This window comes from Cottoperca gobio, chromosome 4 (genome assembly GCF_900634415.1).
Source record: "Cottoperca gobio chromosome 4, fCotGob3.1, whole genome shotgun sequence".
Classification (NCBI taxonomy): Eukaryota; Metazoa; Chordata; class Actinopteri; order Perciformes; family Bovichtidae; genus Cottoperca; species Cottoperca gobio.
Window position 1 is genome coordinate 18,403,916 of NC_041358.1, and position 16,467 is coordinate 18,420,382.

Consider the following 16,467-nt stretch of genomic DNA (forward strand, 5'->3'; position numbering starts at 1 on the left):
AAATTCCTTTACAAGAATTACCATATGCTGCATAAGCAGCTCAAGTCCATTCATGTACATACACAGGTAACTTATAGGTAAATGAAGGAGGAGTGGCAGCATGTGTATCATTTGTTAATTTCTCTTCATGTGAAATTATTTTAGAGTTACTAAAATGACACATTAATTATTGTCTTCGGAAAAATCTTTTGATATTATCCTTACATACATTCTCTGCCTTTGAGCGTTTTTTCCCTTTCTTTTCTTTCTTGCCTGAGGAGGATTTTTTGTGTTGACCTGCCAAGTGTTTCCTAACCAGTGGCTCTAGTGCACCATCTGTGTCTCAATGTGCTCATGACTCCACTCAGTTCATCTCCACCAAATAAATCAAAGCTGTAGGAGACAGTGGCAGCCACAAGGTGTCGTCACGGAGCAGTAAAACAGGACTGCAGATACTATGCTGCACTTAACCATACTGACTGAGTATCTATCTATCTATCTATCTATCTATCTATCTATCTATCTATCTATCTATCTATCTATCTATCTATCTATCTATCTATCTATCTATCTATCTATCTATCTATCTATCTATCTATCTATCTATCTATCTATCTATCTATCTCTCCCTCTATCCCTCTATCTATGGAATGGATAATAATAATATTTTAATTACAGTGTATATTAACAAGATGACATATAGTTTAGCAGTACAATATAACGGTGGTCAAAACCATAGACACATGCCAAAGAGATGCCACATGTCAAATGAAATCATATTCATGTTTGCATCCATCATGAAAAACTATAATTAAGACAGAAAATCAAACTTCCTAACCAACGCAAACATACCACACAAAGTGCTGTACGTTGCAGTGGTACTTCCCATTTATAATAACTTTGACTTGCAAGTGACAGCCGCTCATTTAGGAAGACTTCCGTGGTGGCTTTGAGGCATGTTTGTGTGTACATGTATAACTGTAGGCGTTATATATATATGACCTGAAACATGTGACCGTACCAGTAGGTGTGGTGGTCAAAGGACGGCGGTGTTGAGCTGTGGACTCACACCTTCCTGAGTGGAGTTTGTCTATGCAAAAAACATCTGCAATACAAACAAAACAAACGCAATTCTGCGGAACCCCTAAGTTTTGGTTTCTAGGTGTTTTTCCCCCATTAACGAACACGTTATCTTTTTCCAGAAACCCCACTCGAGAGCTGCTCTAAAGGTCACTTTTTCATTGCACTTGATGGGTTTGACATTAAGTGCTTGAGTACCAAGGTATGGTGGATGCTTCTATTCTAACTGCAACACCTTGGCAGGAAATGTATCTGTTTTCCCTACAGACAGTTAAAAGTCTAGAAGTGATCATCAACGTTGGTGCATTCAAGGCATCAAGGTGGGGAAAACATCTGTGATGAAGTGTTGCATCTGTAAGTGTAAATTATACAGATTAAACTCAGCAAATGTTACAGACCTCTTGACTAGAATCTCCCTAACTGTCTTTCAGTACTCTTTGGATCTGACCTGTGGAAACTGATATTAATGTGGCTGAAAAAAACTAATAGACTCACTATCACAGGCTCATTTATCTACAAACATAGATGCCAATTGGAATAATTTAATAATAACATTGGAATAATACAAATAAATATAAGAGTAGGTTGGCAGTTAGAAAATTCACTGTTTGACTGACTAAAAGATCATTTCTTCTACCACAAAAATTGGACTATAAAACAATAAGAATTCGTACCTGGCAGATGACCACGCGCATGTCACTGTACATACAGCATGTTTGCATTACGAGTTACAGTAATACTACTAGCATAGGTCTGTCTATCTCAGGGAAAGCTGTCATAAATGATAATGGATAAATGGGCTTGAGACATGCTTTGGTTTATAGACGTTGAAAACCCTCCATGTATTGTCAAAAGGAGGATTTAATGGGGACATTGTTTCAGCCATGCCTCGTGTAAAACACACCCTTTCTCCTTAATTATTTAACAATTTATGATTTGAGTATTTTCACTTCATTCTTTGTGGCTTAGACGTGAGACTGGAAACGTCTTGATGTATCTCAATAAATAAGAAACACGGCCTCACCTCAATCCAGAAATGACTTAAATGAACAAAAGTTAAAATCAGGATTTCTTTTTAAAAGCACCATTAAGTAGACAAAGTGAAGAGAGACTCTCAATAAAGCAGTGAAACTAAACAGACCATGAAATGTCCATCCAGAGTAAGACTCACTTCATCTTCACTATGAATCATGACTATTCATCTGTGCAGAACAGTGGGGCTTTATAGCCAGTCTGTACATTATCATACCACGCTACCAGAGTAAGTAGGACTAGATGTACATGAGCTTGTTGCGCTGCAGAAAAACAACTCTGACCTTCCTGACCGGCTAAAAATGTCCATCCTGATAAATGTATTAATAAAATACCCAATGATGGGTCTCCCTCGTGTATTTTTGAGAATTACAGGGCATAAATAAAGATACAATCAGAGGACCTCCTTTGTCATATTGTTGTTGTTTTTTGTTGTTTTTTACTGTAACCGACCTTCTCCAAGAAAAACTAAATGTGGGTGTTGGATGATCCACATTCCTCAATACCTTTTATGGCGAGAGCAAAAGAAAAAGAAGGTTTACAAACCACGAGGAGGAACAGGAAACAACAAGGCAGGCAAGGTTTCATACCAGGGCAGCTGGAAATGCTTTTACATTTCGGGGCACATATACTTCTTTTACTGGATTTATTGCTTAGATTTATTAAAGTTGCAGGTCAGCATTTTTAAGGACGCAGTATATGACACATTGTGCATCATTATGATTGTAAATCAATAAGACAACAAAGGAAATAATTGTTCTGTATTTCTTGAGTCTGTTTTATTTTCAGTTCAAGTTTTTCTTCTTCTGTTCATTGTGGGCGAGGCCTTCATCGCTATTCAAATCCAAACTAACCCACTGCCCTCAGCGTGCCTCGGATTTACGTAAGGTCACCTTGCGTGGTGACGAAGTGTTGTGTGCATTTGCATGACCACATTTTATGTGTCTAGTCATATGACAAAATGTCTGCGTGTGCTTTTCAGAGTTAATTTGCATGTGTGTGTGACATCCACGCGTTGCAGTCGCGATCAATGGGGTTGTTGATCCATTCCACAGATGGGGGGGATGCAGGCCTCTGCAAAGACTGCCTCATTGTATGTCTCGATGTGTCCAACACATGCATACTGACTCCACTGGCTGTGCAGATGGACCACCTTTGATCTCCCATGTTGACCTCCCTGAGGGGGTAAAGGTTACTGGAGCAAGCTGATTGTCACATGGTTTATCCCAAGTTGCTATGAACAACAGATATGTTATCAAATGATAATGGTATTTTTCCAGCTCTACCCTAACCTTGTTGAGTCAATGTCCTTCATACACATTCTTGAAGGAACACTCATCATGTGACGTGCCTCTGACAACTCAAATCCTATGTTTTCTACTGTATCTTGCAGATGGTGAGGACGTGTTCATCCTTTGCCCCCACCCCCCAATCATTGGTTACTATTGATTTTCTTTGTGTGTGACACACCTGGGACATGGTGAGCAGAGAAGAGACATTTTGTAGGAACAGAGCAGCACCAGCGCTCCATCTTCCCTACCTGCTGCTGCTTAATATTTAATGTCCTGCACTGCTGAGATGCTCCAGGAAGGATTGACAATCGAAAGCTTGCTTACTTTTAAGTCTAAAAAACCTACACTCACACTGATAAAGTTCTGCCGAAACCTGCAAGGAAAAGTTTTGGAATTCCTCTATATTACTTTTAACAGCAATTTACAGCAGCATCATTCAACCTTATTTAGTTATTGTGAGTTCTCAAATGAGTTAAATATTTATGAAAATGAAAAATATGTCATAATGGTGTGATTTGCGCTTGAATCCCAAGATCAGGCAATCATGTGTCATGGAGAGAAAATAATTTATTTAGCAATACGACTCATTAAAAATACACCAAAGCATATCGGCCTTTGAGAGTGTTCATCTGTGGGAGTTAAAAATAGGTCTACTTCTTCTACTGCTACACAAGACAAAGAGTGAACTCGAGTCATGAATTAATAATTTTGTCCGTTTGAGGTGAAGCAATGGCCTGAATTGTGTTCAGACCACAAGACAAAGCAGAGCCTCCTGCAGGGTCATAGTTAAAGTAAGGACTGCACGCTGATAACTTTAAACACTGTCAGCCAGCTGTGGCTCTAACCTTTGACCTCTTTCCTGTTGGTTGCTTGTAATATTGATCAACTTCAAATAAAAATGGGTTTTACTCTTGTACTCATTTCAGTGTTGTTAACTTATTTATTAACAATGAGTATGCTCGAGTGTGTCCCTTACACTAACACGGTTGATTTCATGATATTCTACAGATATCTTTTTTTTTTGGAAAATATTTCTAAGGCCAACACAAGTGATTTTCTATATTTTTAACTATCAAAACATCTCATAAAAAGACCGAAACCACAAATGAACTGATCTTATTAAGATCCTACCGAGAAGTGTTGTCTGTGTAGCCAAACTCTGATATTTCTATGTGCCATAGACCTTGGTTGTCATCGGATAGCCTTTAAAAACACATTAATGAGCCACTCTGTTTCACTGTGACATGTTCATTTGTTACATTAAACACAATACTGTAGGTTTTCTTGAGTCAATCCCACATACACTCTCCCCTACTGTTGTCAACACTCACTAGACTAGACTGTTAAAGGAAATGATTTAGCCTTTTTGAAAAGAGAAAGTATACATTTGTGATCTGTTTAAAACAATGAACGACTTCAGGAGGAGAAAATGGACTTCCGACTCAGAGAAACAAACAGGGTATAGAAGTCGGAGATTATTGAGAGATGCACTAACACATTGTTTGGTCTTTTCGTGGGATCTGTTGACAATTAAAAAAAATGTAATATCGCCAGCCTTATCCTTTAAAAACAATGAATTCATAAATGCTAAATCAAAAACTTCAGTTATGTAACTTATGATTTACAATTTACAAGCTTAATGGTTTTAAACATGAAGGGGTCGGAAATTAAACAGCCTGAAAAGGGAAAACTATTTGTTTGTTGAGCTGCCACTCTGCATATGCAGCTAGTGACCGGGGACTGGGAAGTATGCATTGCCTTGTTTTATGGGGTCGCGGGCCATAAAGGCACACAATGCTGGCTGTCAGCAGCTTCTGTGCAAAGGTATTCAAAAACCTTCACTTTATTTTTCACTTCCTTCTAGTCTTAAGGTTTTCTATTGCATTAGAAATATTTGTTTGTAGAGCTAAAAGACGGAGAAAATAACAATGTGTTAAGTTGTAAATCAGTTGCAGGCACATGGTATATGCATCTGCCTGCTGAGCCGACAGGAACGACAGTGCCAGGTGTCAGAGTCAGAGTGTGCACTATACTGATCTACTCTCTTTAACACTGAAAACTATGGGGAAATCAAATCAAAATCTGATAAAGCCTGCAGGAAACCTGAAGAATTGTGTTTATCTCGGTGTTATCCATCTGTTATGATGCTAATGGCCTTGTCCATAGCCAAGCCTTTTTAAAGCAAACAAGTAAGCTCCTTCGTGTAGCTCCATGACTCATGCGCAGCCTGAGTGGTTTGACTGTGAGTGGTACTATTTTGACAGAGCAGAAGTGCAAAACAGAGGTGGCCATGGAAACTGACGACATCCAATGGGAGAATAGGATATGGGTGTGGCTGGCTGATTGACAAGTCCTGCTCACTTCTTTCTGCCTAGTCAATTAATAACTTGTCCTGCACACATTATTGCCAGGGAGGAAGAGAAAGAATTCACTGGAAGTTTCTAAAAGATAAAACTGTCACATGATGTAGAACATAACCCCTCTGAATGTAGATGATTGATTTGATATCATTCATGTGGGTTATTTTACTGAGAGACAGGTTTATCTGAGCGCTGAGTCAATAAATAATGTCCTCCAATCACTCCTTAACTGTAGTAGATTTGAACAAGGCGCCTGCTTTTGTACACCTACTCAATAAAAGTAGTTCCCGGTGGGAAAAAACATCCCCGAATATACCTTTGTATAATGATTTGTATAATTCTTAAATGCATGAAGGTTTTATTGTTTATATGTGTATATGTTTTTACCACTCATTTTATGTCTCACTGTACTTGCTTTATGTTACAAGTTTCTGTTTTGCTCTTTTTATTTGAGCTCACCAAAGCAAATCTATGAACGTTGAAATGGCAATAAATTATTGAATTATGAATGAGGTCAAGAACTAGACTAAATAAACTGAATAAACCACACAACATCCTTGCTTGAAGACAGTCTGGAGTGTAAGCTATGCTTAGAATATAAACGTACACACACACATATATGGAAATACAGCTTCTCTCTCCAACACAGCGCTAAGGATAGTAGCCTCGGAGAGTCTCCCAAATTAGGACTGTTCTTTAAAGGTGTTTTCCTGTTGTTCAGTGCATGATGAGTGACCCAAATGACTACTGAATTATCAAACAATAAATCCAGTATAAATGGATTTGGGTAAATCTGCTGATTGTGTACTTGCCCAGCTGATTAAAGTGGGGGTAGCAATCTTAAATCAAAAGCTAGATAAAACTGCTGACATGCATTTATTGTAAAGGACTAGTGATGTAGTTTTTGACAAAAGAGATGGAATCTCATGAGGCTTCAGTGATCACCATAGGGTGAAAACTGATGAATTGTGTATTAAAAAAATAATTGTACCTTGTTATGAAATGTATTGCACCACTATGCTTTGAAAATTAAGTCACAGAGATTTACACTAGCCTAAAACCATGCCAAAATTCTGCTTTGCAGATTTAAATCTGTATTAATGCACATTCAGACTAATTAACCTCCAAAAACATCGTGTTAGTCATAAAATAATAACAAGAATGGCAAACTGATAACTGATGTAGTAGAGAAAAAGTAGGCTGGTTTGTTTTTTGACACGATATATTCATCCGCCGCGCATTATATTATGCAATGAGGCAGCAGGCGAACAACGACCTGGGCGGAGTGATTTAGTGAGGACTACACCCAAGCGCCTGTCCGAATGCAGCGGCTTCTCTTCGTTTCCTAGACCAGAAGAAAGCCGGGACGTGACGGAGCCGGGGGGGTTCTGCTTGCTGGAGGCCCGTTAAACCAACGATAAATACAGCTTCTTCACTGCTTCTTTGTCGCCCAAGAGACGTTTGTGACCTATCTTGACTCTTCGTATTTCTTCGTCTTAGAACTAATTTCACAAACATGTCCTGGCAAAGCTACGTGGACAACCTGATGGCTGATGGCAGCTGCCAGGACGCGGCCATTGTTGGGTACACGGACGCCAAATACGTCTGGGCATCTTTTGTCGGCGGTACCTTTGCCAACATAACGGTTAGTATGCTCTTTGTGTCAGTATTTATGGTTACATGAGAGGAAAATACATTTTGCATTCCGGCGCGTTTCTCTGCATAGCCAGGCCCTATTGAAAGAGGATAAGGCGAGCGGTGTGTGGTACACATGGTATCCGGTGGTCACAATCAAGATGCATGGGCAACGTATGCACCGTTGCTTTTCAACCCACCACCAGCGTTTTATCCCTTCCTGGTAATTTTAAATGTAACACTTTGTGGTCTTAACGTTCACACTGTTTTCTACAAATAGCCACCAGACCAGCCGGAGATAAAGCCAGTGACTAACAGTCCCGCGAACTGAAGCTAACAGGGCTAACATTAGCTTTGACTAGACGTGTTTGCGTGTGATACCGGTCAGATAAGACGACCAAGTCGGACAAAGCAAACGAGGCTAATCGGTACCCAATTAAACTTATTTCTGGTATTTTATATGTTGGTTTCTTATGTGTTGCATTATAATTAAGCATACAATACCGTGTAACCTTAACATTGATTAGCAAACTACAGCTTGCTGTTAGCTCAAATCAGGCCGGTCATCCCCGTTGAAAAAATCATTATCAGCTAACGCTAATAGCGCAACACTAGCGGTGCTCACATGCGTACATGGCGCGCCTGCGTGCGGTTGGTCTTTCTCGTTTCTCCCTTTTCGGCTTATGTGAATCGTACTGCCGCTACCGCCCCTTATTTTCCAAGATGGCGGATAGTTTCTTATTCATTTTGTTCATGGAAGCTAATCGAGACATTTGGTCTTGGTTAACATTTGTAGCAGCGCGCCACATTTGTACATTTATTTACGTTGTTAAGTTACCCCACATACCCCTGAATACATTGCAGCATGTATGTGAATCTAACTTTGCTAAACAGTCGTCTCCGACGCTTCCCTGAGCCTCCATTTTGTCTGTTAAATAAATTATTAGTCAATAATTAAAATAATTGTTATAAGTTTAATGCATTATGAGTCACAATTTCAATCTAGCACACGTTTCTTTGATTTTCCGAGCATGTTAGCTATGAAATGACAACCCATGCTTCCGACTAATGAACTGCAGACGAGTGTGCCGCTGCTCCTTGGGAGTGTCCGCTCGGGCCACCGGTAACTATAGACGACTCAAATTGAATAAATTGACATGATCGTCTGTCCTTGTGAAAAGGCTCACGTGAAGCCTGTGCTATTTGTCTGCTAGCCTGCTTGCTACCAGCGTTAGCCAGCCTGTTTTTGCCCAGACTTGGTAAATACATTTGGTGAATAAAGCTCAGCCTAATTGTCTGTATCAGTACCGAAAGCTAAAGCGGAATATGTGCAACTGCGGTGCTGGTTTGCGGGAACAGAGCGTGGGGCTCCGAATGGAGAAAAGCCGGTGAGTTGTCTGTCCCGGGCCCTACCATGCAGTTAGCCGCAATGCTAACGTTGTCTGAGTCAGTAGAAATCTTTTGAGTTTTCCAGAAGGGTTTCGTGTGTGCCATGACTGTGCAGTTCTGGAGTTTAGGGCGACGCCTTTTGTTCTGCAGATTAGATCATAGACTAAATTAAACATGTTTAGAATAAAGACAATGCGGTGATACATTTTCCCCCCACATGTAATCCGTAGTGGTCATAGAAAGTGTAATATTAATAGGATTCGGACCGCTTTTATAGCAGATATCTCAAAATTGTTTTTGTTAGCTGCACGGGGTCTCTTGAGATTTCAGGACATGCTGGAGTCATCTTTGTCTTCAAACAGACCATGCAAATGTTCTGACGTTTGCAACTAATTCTTGATCAGCCTTCTGAGTTTTTTCTAATTTATCTTTTTATACCGTGACTTAAAAGCCTGATAGATGGCTGACAACACTAATCACTTGCATTTGTGTAGTTTTGATTATTTTGGTAAATGATAAAAGGCAGGTTATCAAACAAAAAAACATTTTACTTAACATTTTATTTAATAATAAAAAAAGTAATTAACCGGCGTTGAATGATAAACTGAGCCCTTAAACATTACATTATTATATTACAGGTCATTTAGCAGACACTCTTATCCAGAGCGACTTGCAGTGAACTAACTGCAGGGACAGTCCCCCTGGAGCAACTCGGGCCTAAGTACCTTGCTCAGGGGTATAATGGTGACACCCTGGTGTTGAACTCGCAACCAAAACAGTTTGGTTTCTTAATTGAAAATCATCATGTCTTTTGTACCATCTTGGCCAGTTACAGAAGCAGTCCCACACCTGTCTAACAAAAGTGTAGTTGACCCCTTTTCTTGGACCATACATTAAGATGCTGCATATATGTAGTGTTGTAAACAGATCAAGCAGTGGGAGATGCTTTAAGTCCTAGATTACCAGAATTGCATGCAATAAGTAAGCGTTAAAGGTCGAAAGAACTCTTAAAAGTAATATCCCTGTCACTACAGGCTGTCTAAAGCAGCATTTTACTTCATATTCTTTCTGCTAAGATGTATGATTTCAGTTAAATCCTCTGATAACCAAGAGCTCAAGTCATAGTATTTTGTATTTCTTCTCAGAGTCGAGCATTGTATTTCCCAGAATACATTTGTAGACTTGCTCCCCAAAGTCACCCAGTATTCAACCACCTATTCGGTGTCTATTTTGAGATTTATTTAACTGTCAGGAACTGATTTTGTAAAATGTGAACATTGATGATCAAGAAGGGAGTACGTCCCGTCACTTTTAGTTAACAATTAAACTCTGCCTAAATAATAATATGACTGAAAACATTGGCGGGCAGTTGTAATTACAAGTAAACAGCCAGTTCCTTAAGAGGTTAACAAGATGTTTAGACTATCTGGATTAGAAATATTGTCTAATTTGTAAATTATCAGTTAAAAAAATATTTTTGTTGCTCCATAACTTATGCAGAAACTCCAGTACTTTCAACAGCACTGTAAGGCATTGCTTGTTGAGAAAAAACATACATTTATCAGCCTATTGGCTTTTAATTATTTATTTGTATGAAACCTGTCTGAAAGGCTTCACAGTTCCTACACTATGGTGCTGTAAAATCACCACAAAGTAGAAACTGAAGAGTCTCTGGCTGGATTAATCAAAGTTTTGCATTTTAAGAGATGTACCTGACTTCTTGATTTTGTTTTCCCCTCTAGCCTGACGAAATTGACGTGTTAATAGGGAAGGACCGCGAGGCATTCTTCACCAGTGGGATGACCTTAGGCAATAAAAAGTGCTCCGTAATCAGAGACAGCCTCCTTCTTGACGGTGACTGGACAATGGACATCCGGACAAAGAGTCAAGGAGGAGAGCCAACATACAACGTTTCTGTAGGCAGAGCTGGCAAAGGTGAGCACAACGTTCAGTGTTGGTAACAAACTTTTCAGTAGTGCTACAGTGACAGCGTAGCCTGCTTTGATTATAGTGCAATTTTTTTAGCTACATTTCTGTGTTGACCATGCATGTGGGATAGATCTTGAATGCACCTTTCCTCAATATATGACATACAAACATGTCAACATGTCTGTGAATCACAGGGTATTATTGAAATGTATTTTGATAATGATAGGGAACCACTGCATCTCAGTTAAATGTAATCTGTAGGAATATTAAGTTTGTGTTAGCGCTGAGAGGAAAGTTAATATGAAAAGGTTCATTGGGTCAGGGTACAAGGGAAAGTCCCCTTAAATGACGACCGTCTTTCATGCTAATAGTTTCATCAGTTTATAGCTGTATTGTAATTTAATAATAGTTCAAATGTGTTTTGTTAGCATTGGTAAAGATGACTAGACATCTTACAGATGAACCAATAATTATCCTAAATAATTGATTACGCGTTTCTCAGTTTCCCCTCTTTGGTATCTATCTTGTATATCAGTTGTCGAGAGGGATTTTGTGTTTCCTTGGTCCTGGTGTATTTATTGCCCTTTTTGATTCAATTACATTAGTCACTAAACTACCATGTTTCACAACAAGATCTATGATAAAACTTTAAAAATGTAATTGCATTATATCCATACTTAATGGGAAATGTTGCGTAATTAAATTCCAATCCATATTTGGTACTGTTCAACCTCTAAACTTAAACATCAATTAGTTAAGGCAAATTGAAGATTTATCCGTTGGTTGTAACTTCCACATGTTGGATGCTTGTGAACAGCAATAAAGATGGCATGTGATTTGAATAGCTGAAACGCTTCACCACAGATGTCACAACTCTCCCAGATCTGTCTTTGAAGGCTGATTTTTATTTTAAATTGACATAATTTGATATATATATATATATATATATATATATATATATATATATATATATATATATATATATATTTATATATTTATTTATTTAGAATTAAAACCAAAAAGGCCTGCAGAGTTTTACAATGACTAGCTTAAAATAGGCCTAAAACGGTGAATTGTAATCTTTGGAGGTGTCGGCGCATAACATTAGCAACAATCAATTTACTAAATCGTTACAAAGTTATGTTGAGTCCCTTTTTTAGGGGCTTGCCTGAGAGTTGTGCCAGTTTCATGTTGCCTGTATGGGCCCCGATGCCCTGTCCTCCCCACTTACCCAGAAACTCCTAAACCTTACAGGTGAGACTGTAACTGGTTCCTATTCTCTACACACCGGTCTCACTCTTTGGGCCAGGATTTCCTAAACTTTCTGAACTGCATGCACCTTCCTCTTTCTTGGTTAACACACTCCCTACCCTCAAGTGTGAATCTGTTCCCCTGCTCACATGCTCCCACTCTATTGCTGGTAAAAGACTTGTTCAGGGCTCTTTACATGTATTGAGGAGAGGTACCACAAGCATGCTGCTGTGTCTGCATGTGTGCCGCATTAGTTGTAGTTAGTATCCAGTCGAGCTTTACTTTCCTAGTCTTTGCTGCTGGCATGGTGTATTGATTACAGATGAAACAAGACTAGTCTCTTCAAGCAGAGTGCCGTAAACTTAGATGTACAGAACACCAAGCCACTACAATAACGACACCTGGTCGCTTATCTAAGATGAGGAAAGAAGATGATTTGGTTGAGTAAACTTAAATTTACCCTCCAACCAGTGTGCAGACTTTAGACTTATTGCCAAGACATGTCAGACCAAATACATCAATATAGATTTATAGTGATTATATTCTGGGCATTGGATTTTTCAGATGAGTAAAGACATAAAATCCATAATTGTCCGGCTCAAGTGTACATTCTCTATTTACTTAAGGAAAGAATACATTCATAGAGTAGTATACAAATGTGGCAACTTGATTTAGATCTGAGTCTTGTCAAATTGTGACTCTGTTTGACTTCTGTCCAATACAGATCCTTACTGTGAAGCCAGAGCATGATGGTGTGAAAATAAGCTCCCTTTTAATCAAGTTTATGGCCTATTATTCATTGCTTTCTCTCTTAGTAGAAGTCATTATATATCAAAGTAAAGTCAACATAAACTACAGCTCTGAGTGTCTGCCTGATTACTTGGACTGACACAGCTTTGCATGCATCCTTTACTTTTATTCTTCCGCTGTATTCACGGTCTTCACAATTGTGATGTCTTGTTTCACCACCAGCAGCACTGACAAGAAAATAAATGTCAAGGCTCGATACTGCCTTCAGACCCAAGCACCGCTATGGTTTCTGTGCCATTGTCCTCCTCCTGTAGCTGTCTCGTCTGCCTGCTGCTTTCGGCTCTTCTCTTTTCACTTGTGTGATCTCCGCACCTTCTCTAAATGTCCCTTCTGTCTCTTTTCTTTCAGTCTTGGTCTTGGTAATGGGCAAAGAAGGGGTCCATGGAGGCGGATTGAATAAGAAGGCATACTCGATGGCAAAATACTTAAGGGATTCAGGGTTTTAGTTTAGTTTTGACGTAGCTTATGTGGTATAGTTGCGAGAGAGAGAAAACAAAAAACTAAAAGGAAAACAAAAAACATAAAACTTTGCAAAACAGACCAAAAAAACAAATTACTGTCGAGCCCATGTTTCCAACTGAACTGACCAATTTAAACAAAATCCCAGGAGCGTTTCTAACATAGCACAGGGTTCAAGGCTCTGTCCTCAACAATGTAGCCCCACACTTAGCAAAGTGGCAATAAAAAGTATATTTTCCTGCTATCACCATGTCTGTTCATTTATTTTGTTTTGTTTTTTCTTTGTGTACTCCAGCATTGGTTTTTGTCATGGGGAAGGAAGGTGTCCATGGAGGGCAGCTCAACAAGAAAGCATTTGTTATGGCTGAGTACCTGAGGAAGGCCGGATACTAAAGCAGCCTGTACCCCGCCACCTAGCAGCTCACCCTTGCCACCCTGTTGCATTTCACTTCTTCCAGTCCTAGTTGGTAGTTACTTTTGTTTTTGTTTTTCTGCCTTCTCTCCTACCTATTTGTTATCCCATATTTTGTTATCTTCTTCCCTCTCCCCTTAACACACTTGTGCTGTGTACTCTTACCCCCTTAAGCACTATAAGTTGATCCATAGCAAAGATGAGCATGTTGCTAACGGGATGTCATGACAAATCTGTACTTAACCAAGACCAGCAAAAATCTGGCCAAACACTCGGACAATGAATGCTATATCGTCAATTTGAAGTAGGTAATTGTTTTTATTTCTCTGTCATGGTGCCCATTACTTAATCCCTCCCAAACCCGATCATATACACCCTCCCCGAGCAGCCGATGCCTTTTGGAGCACTTGAGCGGTAACCAAGCTCGTCATGTCTTCCGGTTTAATTTCCTCCCATGTCCGGGACGGGAGACTGCATGCATATGACGGTCCACTGTCGTGTCCACTCTGTATCACCACCACCCCCCCCCCCCACCCCCCGCCAAAAATGTGAGTTCCTCCATCTTTTCCCTGTTTCCCCATCCTGTTTGCTCAAAGCAGGCAACACTACAAACCTCACAGGAGACTCGTCTTGATCAAACGCTACACACCAACCAACAAGTCTCCTAACCCCACTCCTTCCAGATCTACGGCGCTGTCCTGAATGCATTTTTATAACAGGGGGGAAAGTGTGTGGGGGGGTGCTCGGATCGGCTCAGTTGACGATCGTGAGCCGGCTTTGAGAGCGTTTTTTGACGTCCAGATGCTGGTAGCCTCTCCTCCCGGCAACACAACCTCCCAGACTACACGAAAAAGCCCATGGACATTCCACAGTAACAATGGCTCAGGCACTTAATACTGTTTTTTGTTTGCCAGCTCCTGTAATATATTTTCTTTGTTTCTTTTGAAAGGCTGCCATTTTTGGACAGTAGATATCCCAGCATACAACCATCTGGAACATGTCCAGTTTGAATTTTTCCTTTTCTTTTTATAGGACCAAGTGTAGTCGAATCTCGAGTGTTTATACAATTGCTCTAAATCATGTGAAGGATGACTGCTTACTTTTTTTGATTGACTTAAACACTAACCAGACAATAATACTTACCATGTTTAAAAACAATGTATGGCGCTACAGGGGAGGTGAGGGTGGGAGTCTTATCTGAAGAAAATTCTCACTTCATTGTTTTTTTTTCTCTTTTTTTTTTTGTTTAGAAAACAAACCACTGAATTCGTACAAACCCATGCTGTGTTGACAACTACAAAACTGTGGAATAAATTGCCTTTTACTCTTGTCAGCTGAGCTCTGGGGTATCACACGGTCTGTCCACGCGCAGTACTGATAACTGTAACGTCCAACTGACAAAAAAACAACTTTTAAAGTAGAAATGACACTTGATGGGATTGATTGGAACAAAGACTCTTATGGTTGTCTTGTTGAAACTTAACTGCAGAACCTGTGTATCCTGTGCCATAATATAGAGATCTGTTGCTGTTGTAGGATGGATTTTACCCACTGTCCACTAAAGAGTCATTTCATTGGCACTTTTTCATTATTTTTTGCTTCAGCTCTACTGTTTAGGCCTTCGAAATATGTGTACTCATGACAACAAAACAACTGTTATGTCCAGTTTGCTGGTTTATGTTCATTTCCTTTTTTTCCTCACCACTTTTTTTTTTTTCTTACATCTGGGATAGTCTCTTTAATGCATCTGATTTCATATGCATAAAACCAAGAAATGCCATAAATTGATTTATCACCTTGTTTACAGACAGATCAAATAAATTTATTCCAACCAGATAAATGTTTGTGGTCCTTGTATTTTTTTTAAATCACATTAACACTCTTTCAAAGCGACTACGTGTATTTCCCAATTTTGAACTAGTCACTCAGCCGAGAAGATGGATGCCACGATCTAACAGTCGGTTGCACACCTGTCCAATGCAGACAGCAGGTTTCTGGTTAATATTTTTAGGCCTCTAAAGATTTAAGACAAACTGTTATACATTTTAGCTGCATCAGTTCTCTCCCAGTAGACCTGATACCAAAGTGTTGGCATGACTGCAGGGTAAAACCTGGACCCTTCAGTAATGCTGCTCCTCGAGCCTTTCATTCCTGAAGTCTCAATGAAGTTTCTCCCTTTTATAGTGGTGTCCTTGAAGCGTTTTTTTCTTCCAGAGTTTTATACATGGCTGTTAATGTATTTTCAGTTTCAAAGTTCATACTTGATCAATCTCGGTATTCTGTAGCTATCAATCATATCACATACCCGATGTTATCAGCAGATGGTTTGAAACTCAACTTTACAGCCTGCGGAGAGATGTCTTTTAAAGCACTCAGAAAAATGGTAATTTGAACATCGTAATGTCCATGAAGATTTGGTGAACTGCAGATTTAATACTGTGATATTAAATCTCCAGGATGTTTACTAGATGTACCTCGGGATGAAGATGTCAACTGGTGGAATTTTCACTTATGGTGTTTTATGCCTTTTTGAGATGTGGCATGACATGCAAACAAAGGTCCCCCAGTCAGACATTCACCAGAGAAGTTAGGGTTCATGGTCGGTGCTGAAACCCCCCCCCCGTAAAATTACACTGAGAAATTAGTGATATTTAACGAGTGTAGAGGTCCCATAATTTCCACCTGCTAATGAGCCATAAACAGCTGATTAGTATCAGACAATCCACTCATTACACTGAACAAGTTCTGTGGAGACTGATTTCATGTTACTGATGAACACAGCTGTACATTTTTACGAAAAGAATATACAGATAGCAGGCGTCTTTAAAGCAAAGGTATT

The 16,467-nt window shown here is 39.5% G+C and overlaps 1 protein-coding gene across 2 annotated transcripts; it reads left to right on the forward strand.

Annotated features, from left to right (window-relative positions):
- Window positions 1–7,012: 7,012 nt before the first annotated feature.
- Window positions 7,013–15,468, forward strand: pfn2b (profilin 2b). Of its 2 annotated transcripts, none has more exons than XM_029429500.1 (3): window positions 7,013–7,388; window positions 10,510–10,702; window positions 13,512–15,468. In XM_029429500.1, the coding sequence occupies exons 1-3, from the start codon at window positions 7,260–7,262 to the stop codon at window positions 13,607–13,609; spliced, it is 420 nt and encodes a 139-aa protein (XP_029285360.1). In that variant the 5' UTR covers window positions 7,013–7,259; the 3' UTR covers window positions 13,610–15,468. The 2 variants fall into 2 exon arrangements, with proteins under 2 accessions (XP_029285360.1, XP_029285361.1); XM_029429501.1 differs by lacking the exon at window positions 13,512–15,468 and adding an exon at window positions 13,106–13,463.
- Window positions 15,469–16,467: the final 999 nt, after the last annotated feature.

Excerpts from the sequence above, each read along its gene's own strand:
- pfn2b (XM_029429500.1), top strand. The coding sequence starts at position 7,260 with ATGTCCTGGCAAAGCTACGTGGACAACCTGATGGCTGATGGCAGCTGC. Across the intron at positions 7,389-10,509 it reads GTACCTTTGCCAACATAACG|CCTGACGAAATTGACGTGTT; the intron begins GTTAGTATGCTC and ends TTTCCCCTCTAG. Across the intron at positions 10,703-13,511 it reads TGTAGGCAGAGCTGGCAAAG|CATTGGTTTTTGTCATGGGG; the intron begins GTGAGCACAACG and ends TGTGTACTCCAG.